The sequence below is a fragment of the Ornithodoros turicata genome, chromosome 2 (genome assembly GCF_037126465.1).
Source record: "Ornithodoros turicata isolate Travis chromosome 2, ASM3712646v1, whole genome shotgun sequence".
NCBI classification, from domain to species: domain Eukaryota; kingdom Metazoa; phylum Arthropoda; class Arachnida; order Ixodida; family Argasidae; genus Ornithodoros; species Ornithodoros turicata.
This window is the reverse complement of record NC_088202.1, coordinates 51,443,236-51,466,585: the sequence shown is the minus strand read 5'-3', so window position 1 is coordinate 51,466,585 and position 23,350 is coordinate 51,443,236. Positions and strand designations below refer to the sequence as shown.

Sequence of the window (23,350 nt, the reverse complement as noted above, 5' to 3'; positions counted from 1 at the left end):
ACGGGCATATGAGTTCAGTCCACATGTACTTAACTGAACACAGTCATCGATATATTCGTTGGTGTGTGCAGCTTGTGAAGGCTAGTGTTTATAGTCCATTTCTTCTACGTCTCAGACAGCTCCTGCCACGAAGGACACCACAGGAGAAGAAGGGAAGCCATTGATCTACGTACGTTTTCTTCATAATACAATCAATACATTCATAACGCCGGGTCCAACTCTCATTATTGTCACGGGTGACCGCTAGTATCGCTGTAATAAGTGTAATCTGACTTGTAACATTGCAATATGGCACAATGATTTCGCCCCCTGTCGCAGCTCTACATCTGTGCTGCGAACTCGGTCGCGCAAGAGGCGTCTTTGCAGCAACATGCCAACGCAGAGTTGATTCCTTTCGAGATATCTTCGACGAAGACGATTCCAATGGGACTGCTTGCGTTGAAGAATTCCAGGAGTGTTGTTACCGAAAGGAAGGTAAGCCAGCTCGTGTTTCATGTCGTGCCCGTTCATTTTCTCCCGCTCAGGAACATATGTAGAAAAGATGTCTCATCGGCCAGCACTCCTCACCTGAACAAGTGCGCATATCGCACGCGGAAGCAAGGAATCTTCTTTTTTTCTTGACCTTTCGAACGTTGATGCACTACTCATATGTTTCCCAATGACAATGTGACGTCGTACTCATTAAAGACAGCGGCCCCCACTATTCATCGCAATGGGAAGAGCGATTCTGGCAGTCCACCCCTCTTGTGTCGTCGCTGGGAACGAGGCTAGGGACTGCACGGACACTGGTGGTTTGAGAGTAACGCGACAAGGTCTATAGTCCTGTGGGGCTGGATTTACGCTACCAACGACTATAGTATTTTTAGTATTTCTCTTTCATTCCTGTAGGTTAATTCCGTTAATTCCTGCGGACTACGTTTCGCTTCGTCGCGAACATCTCCTCAAGTTTAAACGTTATTTTCTTGCAGCGTTCTTTTCTTTGCTTTTTTTTTGTCCTGCACCATTAGGAAGTGGAATGGGCTTCCGGAGTCCATAGTTTGACAACGCCCACTAATTTCAAAGAAACCACATTAGAACATCCCGATTGCTGCTTCACATGCACCCAATACAAGATGTTTTCTTATTTTTTAGCCTTTACCGAATTTTTATTAAAGAGCTATGACAACAACATAGATGCTGTTTTTGCGGTTGAGTAGTCCTGGCGGACATCATCTTGGAGAGACTATGTTACTACAAGTTACTACTACTAATTACCTGAAATTCATTAATTCACTGTTTAATTGGGGGAGTTTTGGCAAGAGCGAGTTAGCAGAGTGAGGGAACTATCCTAGTTCCAATCGATTTCACGTTCCCGAAAAATCCTGAGACACGCACGTGCGTTCAAATATCCATCCCTGAATTTTTATGTGTAATGGAGCTAAAACGGAAAAAGCGTGCCTGAGCATCCTAGCCGATGGAGGCTTACCTGGGGTGGGAAGCGGCTTGTCTGGGGGGGGGGGGGGGGGGGATATAGGTTTATTGAAAAAAAAAAAACAAAGAAAGAGGGGAAAGGTTGGCCTGGCTCCAGAAGCGGACTTGCTATTCCCGCTTACAAAAAGGGAAAATAAAAAGAAGAAAAGGAAGAAAAAACGAAAAGAGCGAAAGAAAAGAGCCGCAGTCACAGGCTCAGCGCGAGCCCTGTGTCAGTAAGGAAGCGTATAAGTTCCCTTCCGACGCGCCACTGAATGGGGCGTTGCAGAGTGCCCAATAGCGTTGCCAGCGAGACCTCCCTCAGCCCTAGGGCTGCTAGCCGCTCCATCAGAGTGGCACGGGGAGCGGCGAACAGGCGACAGTGGAGGAGTAGGTGGGAAGTGTTGCCCTCGGTAGAGCAGGCAGCACATGTAGGGGTATCAAGCGTGCTGAGTTGGAAGAGCCGTGTTGGCGTTCGAGCCACGTTTAACCGCAGATGGTGGATAACAGACGCCTCCCTCTTCGTCATGTTTGGGGGAGGGACGTACTGCATTTTTGGGTCGATGGAGTGCAGAAATGTATTGGTCAAGATGGCACGTTCTATGAAGTCTTGGACACAGCGAGCGCGTAAGCGGCGTATTTGGAGCAGGCAGGCTGACATTGAAAGCGGGATGCTGAGACTCAAGGCAGCAGTGGTATGGGCACGTTTCGCAGCAATGTCGGCACGGGTATTTCCGGGCAGCCCGACGTGACTGGGTACCCACTGGAGCCGTACGCCGTGGCCGGAAGCCAAGAGCTCGTTGTATCTGGCGATTACAAGCGTGCGGAGATCGCAAATAGCACTGCGCCGGTACGACGCCAAGGTCTCCAGTGCTGACTTGCTGTCCGTGAAGATGGACCACGAACCAGCCTGTGAACCGGATATGGCGTTGAGCGCTTCATCGATGGCTGTCAGTTCAGCTTCAGTGGATGAAGTTTCATGCGGCAGCTTGAAAGCATGCGCGGTGTCGCTGTGAGGCACGTAGAAAGCTGCAGATGACGCGCCGTACACAACCGAACCATCCGTGTAAATTGCTTTACGCTGACCGTGGACCGAGTTCAAATGGTCAAGAGCAAGCTGGCGCGCAGCGAGGACAGGAGTGTCGTTTTTGCGGGACATGTCGGGAATATGCAGATCCGTCGGAGGCAGCACGAGGGTCCACAAAGGTGGGGCGTATAGCAGGCGCGACGGAGATGGCGAAAGAGACTGTGCCAGTCTGCAAACAGCAGCTCCGAAAGCCGAGTTTTCATAAATTATATGAATGTCCCGTAGGTAGTGGGCTGCATGTCGTGTGCGGTACCGCGCACAAGAGCGCAGGGTCTCCATGTCGCGTAGGGCGTGGGCTGGTGTCTCCTTCGCCTCAGCCAAGACCAGGAAGGTGTCGGTCGTCCTGAGGACACCAAGGCACACTCGAAGGCTTCGCGCCTGGATGTTCAAAAGTTCGCGCTCTGTTGTTGGACTTAGACTGTGCAATACCGGTAAGCTGTAACGCAGGAGCCCTAGGACGGGTGAGGTATGCACCTGGCGAAGATCGTGGTATGATGGGCCCCAGGAGGACCCAGAGATGCGGCGGAGGACGTGCACGATGGTAGTCGCCGCGGTTGACAGGGCCTTGACGTGCTTGGACCATGTCTGGATAGCTAAGCAACATCTACTCCAATCATCTCCATCGCTCTAAATCACGTGACCCCAAGACGTGCAATGAGGGCTGTACTTCCGAGGTTCACGGTCAAGGCGGTTTCCCTTTTCATTTGCCGGTTTCTCCTTTCATTTGCATATCAGAATTCAGGGATGGATATTTTAATGAGCGTGTGTGGTACAGGATTTGTTGTTGTGTTAAGCTGTGCACTCTTAAAAATGAACTTTTATACATAGCAGGCTCCTAGTCAACCATTGTCTCGAATGATATCGCTATCTATCCTGATTTGTTGAAAATGGGAGGCGTACGCCTTTTTTGTGACACTTATGCTGTACATAATTGTCACAAAAAAAGGCGTACGCCTCCCGTTTTCAACAAATCAGGGCAGATAACGATATCATTCGAGATAATGGTTGGCTAGGAGCGTGCTATGCTGTGAAGTTCATTTTTAAGCGTGTGTTGCTCAAGATCAATCTACATCGCTTTTGCCCGAAATACCCTAATTATGGAAAGTAAATAAACGAATTTCAAGTAACTTGACATCTTATGCTTGCACACTTTCTTCGGGTGGATTTCCCCCTGGCCGAAGAACTGAACTGCGAAAACGGCATCCATGCTGCTGTCATAGACATTTTATAAACATTCTGTACAGGCTAAAAAACAACAACACCCTGTATACGTGCTATTACTTTAGCGACATTGCGTCGTCTACATTTACTGCGTTCCTTTCCTATGCAGCGCATGTCATTCAGTTAGTTTGGCCACCCTGTTATGTAATTCTCCCTAATGGGCTATAACGTGTAATAAATGATTACATAATAGGATAAACAGACGCTACATGACGAAGGGGGCACTGACAGCAAAGTCCTCCCTCGGGACGCTAGTCCGACTCAGTCGAGACTAACCTGTCCATTTTTTTCTTCTATCTGTCATCATCATCATCTTTATCATCCCTACCTTACGTAGTGTACTCCAGTGGATATTTATTGAAGTACAACACAAAAAGGAACTGTGTGTATTGTCTTCGACAAGTGTGGAATAGAAAAGCTTCCTGTATGATTAATGAAAGAAAGAGAGGACTCCGACTTAACGTAACAAACAAACAAACTTCAAGCAGACGTTTCGCCTGTCATACGACGGGCATCACCAGTGCAAGACTGAGCGGGAGAGCCGACAACCAGTCGCTGCTTAAGGAGATGACAGTATTGTTCGGGAAGGGGGCCACGGTTTTTGTTACAATGCAAGGAATCAGCGCGTGCCATGATGCCAGGAGCTTCCTCGGTCGCAGTCTTTGCTCGCATGCCAAGGTCACCGCGTTATCGTAGTCGAAACAATGCCCCGTGTTCCAAGATTGCTCGCTGAGTTCGGTCTTCAGCCGTGTGGCATGCGTTGCGTTCCGGACGTCGCTCTTGTGTTCTTTTATGTGGGTCCTCCTTTTCCGGCCTCTGTCGCCAATATAGCACGTGTCACAACCTAGACATTGTAGCTTGTACACCACGCCATACTGGTCTTCTGGGGCGACAGTGTCCTTTGGCTTGGAGATGAGGCTGCGCAGTTTAACGTGCGGTCAGAAGGTCGTCCAGATTTTCAATGGAATTAGCGCGCGGCGGATAGATTCCGAAACGCCTTTGACGTATGGAATTGTGACGCGGGTCAGGCGGAAGCGGTCCTCATCCTGCGGTTTACGTAGCTGCATACGTTTCCGGGTGTCCTCAATAAACCTGTGTGGGTAGCCTCGCTTGTCCAGGGAAGCGGTGATCTTCGCATCTTCACAAGCCCGTAGCTCGCTGCAAAATGACAATTGCTCTGAACGGTGCAATAAAGTTCGCACCACACATCGCTTGTGTTCCGTGGGGTGATGTGAGCCAAAAGTTAGGAAAGTGCCGGTATCGCAGGGCTTTCTGTAGACATACGTATGGATACTCCCCGTGCTGTCCCTGCATACACATACATCCAAGAAAGGACGCTTGCCGCTCTGCTCAACTTCATACGTGAAATTGATCGATGATTCAATGGAGTTGAGACCCGAGTGGAATTCATCAACGTGGTCCCTGTCTAGTATGACGAATGTATCATCTACGTAGCGGCGGGAGAACTCAACTGGGCGGGAGAACCGTTCCATGGCCGTCTCTTCAATGTGCTCCATGACCAAGTTTGCCAGCATCACTGACACAGGGCTTCCCATAGGGCATCCTTCGATTTGATGATAAGACTTGCCGTTGAAGGTGAAATGAGTTTGATTGAGGCAGAATCTCAGGGGTATAGCTACCTCTTCAACTGTGAGTGACGTTCGTGATAGCAGGGTGCTGTCCTTCCGTAGTCGGCCTCCCCAAGATACACAAGCCTGGATGCCCTCTGAGACCGATTGTCTCGTTCATCGGGTCGCCGACGTACAACCTGTCCAAGTATCTAGTAGAACTTGTTACTCCCGTTACCGGTAACAACAACCTGTCGGTGCGCAACTTGAAGGAGTTTGTCGAGCTGGTCCGGACACAAGCCCCCAGCAACAACGATGTCATGGTGTCATTTGATATGGTGTCACTGTTAGTAGTATAATTATGTTGGGAGGGAAACCGGATGAGAGTACGTTCTATGGGTGTCTGGTTCCAACCCCACAGCGTCTGGTTCGTTCGCGTATTTTTCCCCACGCGGCGCGTGTGCGGAGGGTTGTCCGCGCGCTTATCGGCGAGGGGAGGGCTGCGTGCGCGTTTACCCTCTCACATTTTTCAGCCTGGGCCAACTTCTTTGGTCATTTTTCAATCTCTGCCGACTTGAATCGCAATTTTTTTCCTGCTGCAACAGGTGTGCGGTGGGCGGTTTACATGCAAAGGATAGCCATGCACAAAGTACAAGTGAAAATATATTTATTAAAGTCATTAGTGTCAGGAATTATGACTCTGCGTGAAGGAGAAAAACTTGAATTGAAGGGGTATCACAATTTTTTATTAGTGATAATCACGCAAGTTTTCAATTAAGCAGAAGGAGTAGCACATTTTTAATCAAGAAGATATTTTTAATCAATACGATTACAATCAAAATTAAAACTTTTATTATAAAAAGTCTAACATGACCACCTTAGCGGAGTTTTAATTACAAAGTTCTGACAGATGTACGCAACTTAATGCACAACAGCTAATATTCCATTATGACACATTTAATCAAAGAAGATATTTTTAATCAATATGATTACAATCAAAATTAAAAGTTTTATTATAAAAAGTCTAACATGACCACCTTAGCGGAGTTTTAATTACAAAGTTCTGACAGATGTACGTAACTTCACAAAACAGCTAATATTTCATTATGACACATTTAATCAAAGAAGAAATTTGTAATCGATATGATTACAATCAAAATTAAAAGTTTTATTATAAAAAGACTAACATTATTATACGTGGCCACCATGGTGGAGCTTTAATTACAAGTGCCGATAGATGTAGTTAATTGTGGACAGCAGAGAACCTGGAAGACCACGGGACACGAATGACACGAACACAAGAGGAAATAAACTCTATAACACTACAAAGAAGTTATTCTTAATCAAAACAACAAAGGAGGAGAATAATCTATCATTTTAACTATCATAAAATCATCCTCGTGACTTTATCTAGTCGAACCCCATACAATTTTCATTCTAAGAGACACTACAAACTTTACTTTGTTTTATGAATCCAACACAGAAAATATATTGAAAAATGAACTTCAGCGCACAGCACGCTGCTAGCCAACAACCAGCTCTAATAATATCTGCCCTGATTTGTTGAAGACGGGAGGCGTACACCTCTTTTGTGACAGTTATGAACATTTTCGAGCGCAATAGGGAAGATAAGTTGATTATTCCAACATTACGCAATTAATCAATTTCTTATTAAGTAAACAGCATAGACATGCGGAAATAATGAGAAACAAAACGATCAACAGCTAATAGAGAACCAAAACCCATCACGTAAACAAGATGTACACAAAGGATTAATAATTGAAAAAGAATCTATCAAAACGAGAAACATGCACGCACTTAACACTCAATAGCAGAGAAACACACTAAACAGCGCATCTGCCAACGTGTAAAGAACAGACAGGAAAATATTATTGAAACAAGATCAACAGCTAATAGAGAGCCAAACTCCAACACGTAAACAAGAGGTACACAAAGGATAAATAGTTGAAGAACAATGTATCAAAAACGAGAAACACGCACGCACTTAACACTGAATAGCAGAGAAACACTCTAAACAGCGCATCTGCCAACGTGTAAACAACAGACACATGCAGGAAAATAATTGAAAAACGATATATAAAAACGAGAAACATGCGCGGATGAATAGCAGAGAAACACTCTCAATATGGCGCATCTAGCCAACGTGTAAACAACAGACAGGAAAATATTATTGAAACAAGATCAACAGCTAATAGAGAGCCAAAATCCAACACGTAAACAACAGACACATGCACGGATGAATAGCAGTGAAACACTATGAACGGCACACCATCCACACGTAAACAATAGGTATATGCAATGAAATAATGAGAAATATAATCAACAGCTAATAGAGAACCGAACAAATGCACCAAAGCAAACAAGAGGTACACAAAAGAAAATAATTGAAAAAACAATCTATCAAAACGATAAACATGCACGGATGAATAGCAGAGAAACGCTTTGAACGATGCATCTGCCAACATGTAAACAACACACAGGAAAATAATAGCGAAACAAACTATCAAACATTACAAATTGAAATGGAAGTAATCTTTCGAACTATCGTAAAATCATCCTTGCAACCTAACAATATACAATTTTCATCCTACTCAGGCACTATAAACATTACCTTGACATACGTATCCAAACACGCAGTACAGACAAGCTTTACACAGTACAACCAGACTTGAGTCCGATGGGGTCACTCTCTCCCTCTATACAGCCCAAACCGAAGAATTCGCACATCTGTTGTCAGTCTACGGGGTGGGGAAACCCTCTCTCTTTTTCACATTCTTTCCTCCAAAAGGAAATATTCTTAGGACCGGTGTACAGAGACGAAATTTTTTTTATTGATCGCCAAATAGACATTGGAATTATTCAGTTCTCAAGAACACAATAAGAATTCTATCAGCAAACAATAGCATGCAAAAAATCTAAGAATAGACTTTTATGTCAGTGCAAACTGCTTTTAGAGAAACATTATCTAAGCAAATGAGAAATATTATCGACGCAAACAATACTCAACCAATACGAGAAACGCCGCATTTTAATGTTTTCAGATCTGACACAACTATTATGCCTACATTATTCTCAACTCACAAAAATATCAATCGAGTGAACATCTGAAGCAAAAAGAGAAAGTCAAATTTATTCAATGATAGAAACATTACTCATTCGGAAACGAGAATCAAATTTAATTACATCGTTTTATGACATCTTTGCAATAGTAATTTCTACACGCAGAAGCCCAAAACAACTCATCTGAAAGGCAAATTAATGTAAAAGTTTGCTACAGTGAAAATCAACGCACACAACTTAAAAATACATTCCCAACTAGTAGAATATTTTTATTAATATCAATCGAGTGATCATCTGAAACAAAGTCAAAAGCAGTAATTAATTTAGGCAAACATTTTTTCGTAACCACGCAGCGCAAATGTACATCACAGAAACATGTCTTTTCCATTCAGGGCCCACTAGTGGAAACGAAGTGAGAGAGGGAAGCTGAGTTCCCGTACACTTTCGTTAAGGTTACGCCCGCAGGGAGTAGGGGAGTCCAACAACGGTCTTGGTATACAAGGTATACTTGAAAGCCATAAACTGACTCCCACAAGTCAAGTTAGGGAAGGAGGGTCTCTAGCGCTGTCTTGTACGTAGAATCATTGAAAGCACACGTTTTTTCCTTACACATCACATCTTTTTGTAAATTGAATTTCATAATTCTAACGTCAGCTGGATATTAATAACATTCTAAACGCGATAACATAATACATTTTTAATAGGTAAAATTAGCACCGACATGACTTAATTAAGTGTCGAGGCACACTCAAATCAGAACAGACAATTGCTATACATTTGAAGAGATGGACGGATTTTGTACTCGTTACCATAGGTCATGGGAGGACCTGATACAAAGCTGCTTCGAAAAGGAGGAGCCTCGAAACCATTCATTTATCGCTGCATTTCGATACGTCCTAGACATGGTCGTATTCGGAGATATGGCGCAAATTATGGAATTCAAAATGCGAGAACTTGTATGCCGAATCTACAATAGTTATAAAAATATTTGCACGTCAACATCGGAACGACCACTGGGATTGATGGTGGAGTTTTTGAGGTTTGCTAACGAAGAATTGAAATACACAAGACCAAACGTAATTGTAATCATTGCAATGGGCATTGCAAGAAAGCAATCAGATCAAATTAGCATATACAAGCAGTCTATATCGCACGATTCATTACGGATTTGTTGAAATTACAGCTAACAGTTGAAATGGAAAGTACATAAAAAATCTTATCACGTGATATATTCCACCCTAGAGCCTCTACACATTTATTCTACCAGTCAATGATGTCGAATTAACAGAAGTTCAATATTGCCGTGCAAGGTCTGATGTATCATCACTTATTGAAACTCAACAAACATATCAATTGCGGTGGACCACAGGACGATTTTCATCTCATACTCTCTTGTACGCCATTCAAGAATCTTCATACAAAGAGAGGAAACATCCATAAGAGACTGTGCAAGTTCATCGCTACAAAGTGCAAGTTGTTGAAGCAATACAAACACGGCGACAACATATCACCCGCGTTAATCAACGCTGGATTGAAGCGCACAATAATCAGAATAAACTACTAGATGTCCCCGGAATTCATCAATCAAGACAACAAACGAAAACTTCAGAGTTTGGATAGAACTGTAATTTATCGAAATAAACATGTGTATAAATGAAATAATAATTGTATTCTTTGTCATCATTGTAATGTATTCTACACATCGCAACGAAAACAGCTTACGATTAGATTGAAGATTGCTAAGGAGGCGTTTATTCCACACCATGTACAAGGATCTTCGCATGGAATCAGCGCCGGCAATCAAAGAGATTTTACACGACCGCACTCTATACAACACCGACACCCAAAGGAAAGAATTGTAGAAGAATCGCTAATATAAATTTGGAGGCATGTTACATCAATCTTTGTTTACAAAAAGGGGATCACTAATATTTTGCGAAAGCTTACTTTATGAATTAAATTGCACAGTGTGTATATTTTCTCAAACGATTGGACAGTTGACAATACTATATTGAAAGGAATCTATTATCATAGGACGCGATGCAAGTGATGGAGAAGCATGATGCGCAGGCGGAGTCTACAATTCTAATCATCATAACATGCGGCACACAGTTCCAATAAGATTTTGGGAGAATCGAATCACACCACTGTTATCAGAAATGTTTAACCACTGTACAATGAAGATGAGCACTATGCATAAGATACGTAATTATAATAAGTAAATATTTCTTTTGCAAACTTAACCAAAACAACACACATAAACGTAGCTCCAATTCACAGAATGTACCCGAGGTTTTTTCATTAGCCATACTGAAAAACTATGAGTCTATTCATTATGTCACGGCATATGAGGCACTACAAATGGGAAGGACATACTTTAATTTTAGAAGATTTTAACTCATAATGAATCAAAACACGAACTCCAACACCAAAGGCTCTTGTTTAAATTTTCAAAGTCAAAACTGTACACTCTTTCTTACAATTTTTTAAGGTATAGATTAAAAAGATGTCTATATAGTCACACATTGTATACAAGATATTTGTTTGTACATTAATTGCTAAAATTTATCAGATTACATTCCGGAGCAGTGGTGAATATCACACATCAGTAAGTGTTTAATTAAAATTTGAACTGCTGCCACAATTTACGAATCGAGTTGTAGAAAGTATAATTTCACAGCTTTAGCTGGTTCACTTTGGTACGCGAAGGTTTTAAGAACTCTTTCACGGTGACGAAGTATTGAATCGAGTGTATTGATATTTTCTATACACTCTATAACGTAATGTGAATTCTCCATGTCGTGGATAGTGAAAGTTACGAATATTTTTCGAACGAAATTCACTTAAAACTCGAAGAAACGATCATCCGCGTCGTCGAACCCGTTTCCGGAAGAAAGCTGCGTTAACGCGTCGGGCGCCGAATCGCGTTCGGTTTCGGAAGGGTGTCCGGGAAACGCTGCCCGGCGTGTTGCCGAAACGCAGTCGACGACGCGGATGATCGTTTCTTCGAGTTTTAAGTAAATTTCGTTCGAAAAATATTCGTAACTTTTACTATCCGCGACATGGAGAATATTAGTGATCCTCTTTTTGTAAACAAAGATTGATGTAACATGCCTCTAAATTTATATTAGCGATTCTTCTACAATTCTTTCCTTTGGGTGTCGGTGTTGTACAGAGTGTGGTCGTGTGAAATCTCTTTTATAGCCGGCGCTGATTCCATGCGAAGGTCCTTGTACATAGTGTGGAATAAACGTCTCCTTAGCAATCTTCAATCTAATCATAAGCTGTTTTCGTTGCGATGTGTAGAATACATTACAATGATGACAAAGGATACAATTATTATTTCATTTATACACATGGTTATTTCGATAAATTACAGTTCTATCCAAACTCTGAAGTTTTCGTCTGTTGTCTTGATTGATCAATTCCGAAGACATCAAGTAGTTTATTCTGATTATTAGGCGCTTGAATCCAGGGTTGATTAACGCGGGTGATATGTTGTCGCCGTGTTTGTATTGCTTCAACAACTTGCACTTTGTAGCGATGAACTTGCACAGTCTCTTATTGATGTTTCCTTTCTTTGTATGAAGATTCTTGAATGGCGTACAAGTGAGTATTAGATGAAAATGGTCCTGTGGTCCACCACAGTTGATATGTTTGTTGAGTTTCAATAAGTCATGATACATCAGACCTTGCACGACAATATTGAACTTCTGTTCATTCGACATCATTGACTGGTAGAATAAAATAAATGTGTAGAGGCTCTAGGGTGGAATATATCACGTGATAAGATTTTTTATGTACTTTCCATTTCAACCGTTAGGTGTAATTTCAACAAATCCGTAATGAATCGTGCGATGTAGACTGCTTGTATATGATAATTTGATCTGATTGCTTTCTTGATTAATGCAATGCCCATTGCAATGATTACAATTACGTTTGGTCTAGTGTATTTCAATTCTTCTTAGCAAACCTCAAAAACTCCACCATCAATCCCAGTGGTCCTTCCAAAGTTAACGTGCAAATATTTTTATAACTATTGTAGATTCGGCATACAAGGTCTCGCATCTTGAATTCCATAATTTGCGCCATATCTCCGAATACGACCATGTCTAGGACGTATCGAAATGCAGCGATAATTGAATCGTGTCGAGGCTCCTCCTTTTCGAAGCAGCTTTTTATCAGGTCCTCTCATGACCTATGGTAACGAGTACAAAATCCGTCCATCTCTTCAAATGTATAGCAATTGTCTGTTCTGACTTGTAGTGTGCCTCGACACTTAATTAAGTCATGTCGGTGCTAATTTTACCTATTAAAAATGTATTATGTTATCGCGTTTAGAATGATATTAATATCCACCTGACGTTAGAATTATTAAATTCAATTTACAAAAAGATGTGATGTGTAAGGAAAAAACGTGTGCTTTCAATGATTGTACGTACAAGACAGCGCTAGAGACCCTCCTTCCCTAACTTCACTTGTGGGAGTCAGTTTGTGGCTTTCAACTATACATTGTATACCAAGACCATTGTTGGATTCCCCTACTCCCTGCGGGCGTAACCTTGACGAAAGTGTACGGGAACTCAGCTTCCCTCTCTCACTTCGTTTTCACTAGTGGGCCCTGGATGGAAAAGACATGTTTCTGTGATGTACATTTGCGCTGCGTGGTTACGGAAAAATGTTTGCCTAAATTAATTACTGCTTTTGACTTTGTTTCAGATGATCACTCGATTGATATTAATAAAAATATTCTACTAGTTGGGAATGTATTTTTAAGTTGTGTGCGTTGACTTTCACTGTAGCAAACTTTTGCATTAATTTGCATTTCAGATGAGTTGTTTGTGGCTTCTGCGTGTAGAAATTACTATTGCAAAGATGTCATAAAACGACGTAATTAAATTTTATTCTCGTTTTCGAATAAGTAATATTTCTATCATTGAATAAATTTGACTTTCTCTTTTTGCTTCAGATGTTCACTCGATTGATATTTTTTGTGAGTTGAGAATAATGTAGGCATAATAGTTGTGTCAGATCTGAAAACATTAAAATGCAGCGTTTCTCGTATTGGTTGAGTATTGTTTGTGTCGATAATATTTCTCATTTGCTTAGATAATATTTCTCTAAAAGCAGTTTGCATTGACATAAAAGTCTATTCTTAGATTTTTTGCATGCTATTGTTTGCTGATAGAATTCTTATTGTGTTCTTGAGAATTGAATAATTCCAATGTCTATTTGCGATCAATAAAAAAATTTCGTCTCTGTACACCGGTCCTAAGAATATTTCCTTTTGGAGGAAAGAATGTGAAAAAGAGAGAGGGTTTCCCCACCCCGTAGATTGACAACAGATGTGTGGATTCTTCGCTTTGGGCTGTATAGAGGGAGAGAGTGACCCCATCGGACTCAAGTCTGGTTGTACTGTGTAAAGCTTGTCTGTACTGCGTGTTTGGATACCTATGTCAAGGTAATGTTTATAGTGCATGAGTAGGATGAAAATTGTATATTGTTAAGTTGCAAGGATGATTTTACGATAGTTCAAAAGATTACTTCCATTTCAATTTGTAATGTTTGATAGTTTGTTTCGCTATTATTTTCCTGTGTGTTGTTTACATGTTGGCAGATGCATCGTTCAAAGCGTTTCTCTGCTATTCATCCGTGCATGTTTATCGTTTTGATAGATTGTTTTTTCAATTATTTTCTTTTGTGTACCTCTTGTTTGCTTTGGTACATTTGTTTGGTTCTCTATTAGCTGTTGATTGTATTTCTCATTATTTCATTGCATGTACCTATTGTTTACGTGTGGATGGTGTGCCGTTCATAGTGTTTCTCTGCTATTCATCCGTGCATGTGTCTGTTGTTTACGTGTTCGATTTTAGCTCTCTATTAGCTGTTGATCTTGTTTCAATAATATTTTCCTGTCTGTTGTTTACACGTTGGCTAGATGCGCCGTTTAGAGTGTTTCTCTGCTATTCATCCGTGCATGTTTCTCGTTTTGATATATTGTTTTTCAATTATTTTCCTGCATGTGTCTGTTGTTTACACGTTGGCAGACGCGCCGTTTAGAGTGTTTCTCTGCCATTCAGTGTTAAGTGCGTGTGTGTTTCTCGTTTTTGATACATTGTTCTTCAACTATTTATCGTTTGTGTACCTCTTGTTTACGTGTTGGAGTTTGGCTCTCTATTAGCTGTTGATCTTGTTTCAATAATATTTTCCTGTCTGTTGTTTACACGTTGGCAGATGCGCTGTTTAGAGTGTTTCTCTGCTATTGAGTGTTAAGTGCGTGTATGTTTCTCGTTTTGATAGATTCTTTTTCAATTATTAATCCTTTGTGTACATCTTGTTTACGTGATGGGTTTTGGTTCTCTATTAGCTGTTGATCGTTTTGTTTCTCATTATTTCCGCATGTCTATGCTGTTTACTTAATAAGAAATTGATTAATTGTGTAATGTTGGAATAATCAACTTATCTTCCCTATTGCGCTCAAAAATGTTCATAACTGTCACAAAAGAGGTGTACGCCTCCCGTCTTCAACAAATCAGGGCACATATTATTAGAGCTGGTTGTTGGCTAGGAGCATGCTATGTGGTGAAGTTCATTTTTTAATATATTTTCTGTGTTGGATTCATAAAACAAAGTAAAGTTTGTAGTGTCTCTTGGAATGAAAATTGTATGGGGTTCGACTAGATTAAGTCACGAGGATGATTTTATGATAGTTAAAGTGATAGATTATTCTCCTCCTGTGTTGTTTTGATTAAGAATAACTTCTTTGTAGTGTTATAGATTTTATTTCCTCTTGTGTTCGTGTCATTCGTGTCCTGTGGTCTTCCAGGTTCTCTGCTGTCCACAATTAACTACATCTATCGGCACTTGTAATTAAAGCTCCACCATGGTGGACACGTATAATAATGTTAGTCTTTTTATAATAAAACTTTTAATTTTGATTGTAATCATATTGATTAAAAATATCTTCTTTGATTAAAATGTGCTACTCCTTCTGCTTAATTGAAAACTTGCATGATTATCACAAATAAAAATTGTGATTAATTTTGATTGTAATCATATTGATTAAAAATTTCTTCTTTGATTAAATGTGTCATAATGGAATATTAGCTGTTGTGCATGAAGTTACGTACATCTGTCAGAACTTTGTAATTAAAACTCCGCTAAGGTGGTCATGTTAGACTTTTTATAATGAAACTTTTAGTTTTGATTGTAATCGTATTGATTAAAAATATCTTCTTGATTAAAAATGTGCTACTCCTTCTGCTTAATTGAAAACTTGCGTGATTATCACTAATAAAAAATTGTGATACCCCTTCAATTCAAGTTTTTCTCCTTCACGCAGAGTCATAATTCCTGACACTAATGACTTTAATAAATATATTTTCACTTGTACTTTGTGTATGGCTATCCTTTGCATGTAAACAGCCCACCGCACACCTGTTGTAGCGGGAAAAAAATTGCGATTCAAGACGGCACAGATTGAAAAATGACGAAAGAAGTTGGCCCAGGCTGAGAAATGTGAGAGGGTAAACGCGCACGCAGCCCTCCTCTCGCCGATAAGCGCGCGGACAACCCTCCGCACATGCGCAACGCGGGGAAAAATACGCGAACGAACCAGACGCTGTGGGGTTCGAACCAGACACCCATAGAACGTACTCTCATCCGGTTTGCCTCCCAACATAATTATACTACTACTGTTCACTAACGTTCCGAAGGATCTCGCGGTACAAGTGGCGGAGGCCCGACTACCGAAGGACAGCACCCTGCCATCACGAACGTCACTCACAGTTGAAGAGGTAGCTATACTCCTGAGATTCTGCCTCAATCAAACTCATTTCACCTTCAACGGCAAGTCTTGTCATCAAATCGAGGGGTGCCCTATGGGGAGCCCTGTGTCAGTGACGCTGCCAAACTTGGTCATGGAGCACATTGAAGAGACGGCCATGGAACGGTTCTCCCGCCCAGTTAAGTTCTACAGTCGCAGCGTAGATTATACGTTCGTCATCCTAGACAGGAACCACGTTCATGAATGCCACTCGGTTCTCAACTCCATTAAATCATCGATCAATTTCACGTATGAAGTTGAGCAGAGCGGCAAGCGTCCTTTCTTGGATGTATGTGTATGCAGGGACAGCACGGGGAGCATCCATATGTGTGTCTACAGAAAGCCCTGCGGTACCGGCACTTTCCTAAGTTTTGGCTCACATCACCCTACGGAACACAAGCGAAGTGTGGTGCGAACTTTATTGCACCGTTCAGAGCAATTGTCATCTTGCAGCGAGCTGCGGGCTTGTGAAGATGCGACGATCACCGCTTCACTGGACAAGCGAGGCTACCCACAGAGGTTTATTGAGGACACCCGGAAACGTATGCAGCTATGTAAACTGCAGGATGAGGACCGCTCCCGCATGACCTGGGTCACAATTCCATACGTCAAAGGCGTTTCGGAATCTATCCGCCGGGCGCTAATTCCATTGAAAATCTGGACGACCTTCCGACCGCACGTTAAACTGCGCAGCCTCAACTCCAAGCCAAAGGACACTGTCGCCCCAGACGACCAGTCTGACGTGGTGTACAAGCTACAATGTGTAGGTTGTGACATGTGCTATATTGGCGAGACAGGCCGGAAAAGAAGGACCCGCATAAAAGAACACAACACCGACGTCCGTAACGCAACACATGCCCCACGGCTCAGGAGGAGGAGGAGGAGGAGGAGTGTCGTTGGGAGGAACCCGAGAGGTCTGCCTGCCTGATTAGGCGGCATGTTTCTCGGGAAGAGAAAGGTGGTGGAGAGGAGGAGAGGAAAGGGTGAAGTGGAAGACAGAGCGGAATCCGCTCGGCGGGAGGATAGCTGCGTCCATGGGCCGACTTCAGGGGAACTGTGCCGGCATACGCCTATTACACATCTGAGGGAAACCCAGGAAAAACCCCAAACGGCACAGCCGGCCCGCGGATTCGAACCGCGGACCTCCCAGTCTCCAAGCGCACGCGTTACCGCTGCGCCACCGGAGCTGGTCCCCACGGCTCAAGACCGAACTCAGCGAGCATTCTTGGAACACGGGGCATTGTTTCGACTACGATAACGCGGTGACCTTGGCATGTGAGCAAAGACTGGGACCGAGGAAGGTCCTGGAATCATGGCACATACGCGCTGATCCCTTGCATTGTAACAAAAACCGTGACCCACTTCCTGAACAATACTGCCATCTCCTTAAGTAGCGACTGGTTGTCGGCTCTCCCGCTCAGTCTTGCACTGATGATGCCCGTCGTATGACAGGCGAAACGTCTGCTTAAAGTTTGTTTGTTTGTTACGTTAAGTCGGAGTCCTCTCTTTCTTTCGTTATGTCATCTCCCGGCTTTTGGAGTATTTTCGCATGTATGATTAATGGAGGAAACCTTTCCTGTAGCTCCTGGAGAATAGTCGCCGAGTGGTTTATCTATGTTCTATCGCGCTGGGTAGACGTCAAAGGGAGAGCCAGAGACAGATACTCTTTATAGAAATTAGGAACAGCTTTCGAAGGCTTCAGAAAACGAATGGTCAAGTCTGGATCAATGCCCTTGTGTCCAAGGGTGACCGGTATGATAAAGAACAATTTTCCGATGGGCACACATAGGAGTTGTTGCGGCTAAATGCGCACACTATGAGTTCAGTCCACATGTACTTAACTGAACAGAGTCATCAATATATTGGTTGGTGTGTGCAGCTTGTGAAGGCTAGTGTTTACAGTCCATTTCTTCTACGTCTCAGAGAGCTCCCGCCACGAAGATCACCACAGGAGAAGAAGGGAAGCCATTGATCTACGTACGTTTTCTTCATAATACAATCAATACATTCATAACGCCGGGTCCAACTCTCATTATTGTCACGGGTGACCGCTAGTATCGCTGTAATAAGTGTAATCTGACTTGTAACATTGCAATATGGCACAATGATTTTTCCCCCTTTCGCAGCTGAAAAATATAAATACAGTGAACTAGGTCTGTGCTGCGCACTCGGTCTCAGGACATACCTCTCTGAAAGAACATGCCAACGCAGTGTTCGTGTGTTTCGACTATTCATCGACGAAGACGACTGCGTTGAAGCATTCCAGGAGTGTTGTTACGGAAGGGAAGGTAAGTGTATCATGTCGTGCCCGTTCATTTTCTCCCGCTCGGGAACAGATGTAGAAAAGATATCTCACCGGCCAGCACTTCTCACCTGAACAAGTGCGCATATTGCACGCGGGACCAAGGAATCTTCTTTTTCCTTGACCTCTCGAACATTGATGAACTACTCAGATGTTTACCTTATGACAATGTAACGTTAACGTCGGTCATACTCATTAAAGACGGCGGCCCCCACTATTCATCGCAATGGGAAGAGCGATTTTGGCAGTCCACCCATCTTGTGTCGTCGCTGGGAACGAGGCTAAGGACTGCACGGAGACTGGTGGTTTGAGAGTAACGCGACATGGTCTATACTCCTGTGGAGCTGGGTTTACGCTACCAACGACTATCATATTTTTAGTATTTCTCTTTTATTACTGTTGGTTAATTCCGTTAATTCCTGTGGACTACGTTTCGCTTCGTCGCGATCATCTCCTCCCGTTTAAATGTTATTTTCTTACAGCGTTTTTTTTTTTGTGTAATTTTTACCCTCTACCATTAGGAAGTGGAATGGGCTTCCAGAGGCCATGGTTAGACAACCCCCACTAATTTCAAAGAAACCTCATTAGAACATCCCTATTGCTGCTTCACATCCACTCTATATAAGATGTTTTTTTAACCTTTACAGAATTTTTATTAAAAAGCTATGGCAGCAGCATAGATGTTATTTTTGGGGTTGAGTTGTACGTCCTGGCGGACATCTTCTGGGAGAGACTATGTTACTACAAGTTAATACTACAAATTACCTGAAATTCATTAAATCGCTTTTTAATTGGGGGAGTTTGGGCAAGAGCGAGTTAGCAGAATGAGAGACTATCCTAGTTCCAATCGATTTCACGTTCCTGAAAAATCCTGAGACACGCACGTGCGTTAAAATATCCATCTCCGAATTTTTATGTGCAAATGAGCTAAAACGAGAAAGCGTGCCTGAGCATCCTAGCCGATGGAGGCTTATCTGGGGTGGAAAGCGGCTTATCTGGTTAGCGAAGCAACACCTACTCCAATCATCTCCATCGCTCCAAATCACGTGGCCCCCTGACGTGCAATGCGGGCTGTACTTCCGACGTTCACGGTCAAGGCGGTTTCGCTTTTGGCTCATTTGCATATAAGAATTCGTGGATGGGTATTTTAATGAACGTGTGTGGTACAGGATTTGTTGTTGTGTTAAGGTGGGTTGTTCAGGATCAATCTACGTGAAATGACTTTCAACTAGGATAGTCTGCAATCTGCTATCTCGCTTTTGCCCGAAATCCCCTAATTATGGAAAGCAAATAAACGAATTTCAAGTAATTTGACATCTTGTGCTTGCACAGTTTCTTCGGGTGGATTTCCCCCTGGCCGAAGAACTGAACTGCAAAAACGGCATCCATGCTGCACTCATAGACATTCTATAAACATTCTGTACAGGCTAAAGAACAACAACACCCTGTATACGTGCTATTACTTTAGCGACATTGCGTCGTCTACATTTACTGCGTTCCTTTCCTATGCGGCGCATGCCATTCAATTAGTTTGGCCGCCCTGTTATGTAATTCTCCCTAATGGGCAATAACATGTAACAAATGATTACATAATAGGATAAACGGACGCTACATGACGAAGGGGGCACTGACAGGAAAGTCCTCCCTCGGGATGCTAGTTCGACTCAGTCGAGACTAACCTCTCCATTTTTTGCTTCTGTCTGTCGTCATCATCTTCATCATCCCTACCTTACGTAATGTACTCCAGTGGGTGTTTATTGAAGTACAACACAGAAAGAAACTGTGTGTATTGTCTTCGACAAGTGTCGAATAGAAAAGCTTCCTGTATGATTAATGGAGGAAAGCTTTCCTGTAGCTCCTGGAGAATATTCGCGGAGTGGTTTATGTATGTTTTATCGCGCTAGGTAGACGTCCAAGGAAGAGCCAGAGAGATACTGTTTATAGAAATTAGGAACAGCTTTCGGAGGCTTCAGAAAACGAATGGTCAAGTCTGGATCAATGCCCTTGTGTCCAAGGGGGACCGGTATGATAAAGAACAATTTTCCGGTGGGCACAAATAGGAGTAGTTGTGGCGAAATCTGCACACTATGAGTTCAGTCCACATGTACGTAACTGAACACAGGAATCAATATATTGGTTGGTGTGTGCAGCTTGTGAAGGCTAGTGTTTATAGTCCATTTCTTCTACGTCTCAGAGAGCTCCCGCCACGAAGATCACCACAGGAGAAGAAGGGAAGCCATTGATCTACGTACGTTTTCTTCATAATACAATCAATACATTCATAACGCCGGGTCCAACTCTCATTATTGTCACGGGTGACCGCTAGTATCGCTGTAATAAGTGTAATCTGACTTGTAACATTGCAATATGGCACAATGATTTTTCCCCCTTTCGCAGCTGAAAAATATAAATACAGTGAACTAGGTCTGTGCTGCGCACTCGGTCTCAGGACATACCTCTCTGAAAGAACATGCCAACGCAGTGTTCGTGTGTTTCGACTATTCATCGACGAAGACGACTGCGTTGAAGCATTCCAGGAGTGTTGTTACGGAAGGGAAGGTAAGTGTATCATGTCGTGCCCGTTCATTTTCTCCCGCTCGGGAACAGATGTAGAAAAGATATCTCACCGGCCAGCACTCCTCACCTGAACAAGTGCGCATATTGCACGCGGGACCAAGGAATCTTCTTTTTCCTTGACCTCTCGAACATTGATGAACTACTCAGATGTTTACCTTATGACAATGTAACGTTAACGTCAGTCATACTCATTAAAGACGGCGGCCCCCACTATTCATCGCAATGGGAAGAGCGATTTTGGCAGTCCACCCATCTTGTGTCGTCGCTGGGAACGAGGCTAAAGACTGCACGGAGACTGGTGGTTTGAGAGCAACGCGACATGGTCTATACTCCTGTGGAGCTGGGTTTACGCTACCAACGACTATCATATATTTAGTATTTCTCTTTTATTACTGTTGGTTAATTCCGTTAATTCCTGTGGACTACGTTTCGCTTCGTCGCGATCATCTCCTCCCGTTTAAAGGTTATTTTCTTACAGCGTTTTTTTTTTTTTTGTAATTCTTACCCTCTACCATTAGGAAGTGGAATGGGCTTCCGGAGGCCATAGTTTGACAACCCCCACTAATTTCAAAGAAACCACATTAGAACATCCCGATTGCTGCTTCACATCCACCCAATACAAGATGTTTTTTTTTTTAGCATTTGCAGAATTTCTATTAAAAAGCTATGACAGAAACATCGATGTTGTTTTTGGGGTTGAGTTGTACGTCTTGGCGGACATCCTCTGGGAGAGACTATGTTACAACAAGTTACTTCTACTAATTACCTGAAATTCATTAAATCGTTGTTTAATTGGGGGAGTTTGGGCAAGAGCAAGTTAGCAGAGTGAGAGACTATCCTAGTTCCAATCGATTTCACGTTCCTGAAAAATCCTGAGACACGCACGTGCGTTAAAATATCCATCCCCGAATTTTTATGTGCAAATGAGCTAAAACGAAAAAGCGTGCCTGAGCATCCTAGCCGACGGAGGCTTACCTGGGGTGGAAAGTGGCTTTTCTGGCTAGCTAAGCAACACCTACTCCAAAAATCACCTGGCCGCCGGACGCGCAATGAGGGCTGTACTTCCGACGTTCCCGGTCAAGGCGGTTTGGTTTTCGGCTCATTTGCATATCAGAATTCGGGGATGGATATTTTAATGAACATGTGCGGTACAGGATTTGTTGTTGTAACATGGGTTAATACAGAGGAAGAAGAAGTCAGACTGTTGAGTAGAGAACGACGACAATAAAGATTCATTCTTTCATGCACCATCTTACATGGTGTCAGAAGTGTCGCGAGCTGCGAAGCATTCGATTTTGGAATGGCCGATGGAAACGGCGAGTCCAGCCCCGGACAACACCTCAATCCCACTGCTGACACCATGTACCCCATAACAAGCGACACGCGATGGGCTGCAGAATTTGTCGCTGTCGCGTCTGGTCATGGCGCGACATCTTGGTCCATTTGAGCAGCGGCATTTCGTCGCCGAGAAATGATGTTTTTGGAGAAGCAATGCTCATTTTATTCGAGCTAAGTTGTAAATTGCCATAAATATACGAAAAATATTATTTCATTCGTCAAAACGAGGAGAACTTGTAATGAAGGTGCTCTGTAATATTCGCCGTAACGCAGTGGTGCTGCGGTTGAAGTTCCCAACGCCCCGCCCACTTCTTCGTCTGCTACTTTTGTTGGTTGCCCTCTCCACCCTTTCCCTTGCCCACGCGTTCAGTTCTTGTTTCACGCCGCCAAATCTAGCTGCTTTTGTCAAACAACAGGCAACGAACTCAGCGACATGCTACAAATATCTACTGGGAGTAGATGCAGAAATATTCAGCCGCGACAAAGCTTTTTTGACGTTCGTGGTGGCGGCAGTGACGTCGATTTTGTCGCTTCTCGCGTGTATGTGCCGCGTGTCGCTTGTTATGGGATTCGGGCTTAAGATGGTGCATGAAAGAATGAATCTTTATTGTCGTGGTCCTCTACATAACAGCTCAACAAGTATACGACCTCAGGGTGGCCCACAACAAAAGACAACGTGCATCGTTTAGCTAAGCAGTATTGGTCCTATTAAGAGGACATTAATCTCGAAGACGGAATATTGCTTCGATCAAACCGCGCGTGCGGTTTGATCCCATGTCGGATCATAATACCGAGCAAATTTAGGAGGACTATAACTAAGTTGCTTCATGCTGCGCACGCAGGAGTAGAGAAAATGAAGAGAAGGGCGCGAGAGACAGTGTTTTGGTCCGAATTAAATGAAT

General features: G+C 42.9%; 1 protein-coding gene across 1 annotated transcript in view; it reads left to right on the top strand.

Moving 5' to 3' along the window:
• Positions 1 to 23,350, top strand: part of LOC135385395 (complement C3-like) — a 178,998-nt gene that overhangs the window by 79,048 nt on the left and 76,600 nt on the right. The window contains exons 16-21 of the mRNA XM_064614685.1: positions 116 to 169; positions 319 to 474; positions 18,155 to 18,208; positions 18,358 to 18,519; positions 20,728 to 20,781; positions 20,931 to 21,092. Coding sequence (XP_064470755.1) covers positions 116 to 169; positions 319 to 474; positions 18,155 to 18,208; positions 18,358 to 18,519; positions 20,728 to 20,781; positions 20,931 to 21,092 — 642 coding nt within the window. The remainder of the gene's footprint in view (positions 1 to 115; positions 170 to 318; positions 475 to 18,154; positions 18,209 to 18,357; positions 18,520 to 20,727; positions 20,782 to 20,930; positions 21,093 to 23,350) is intronic.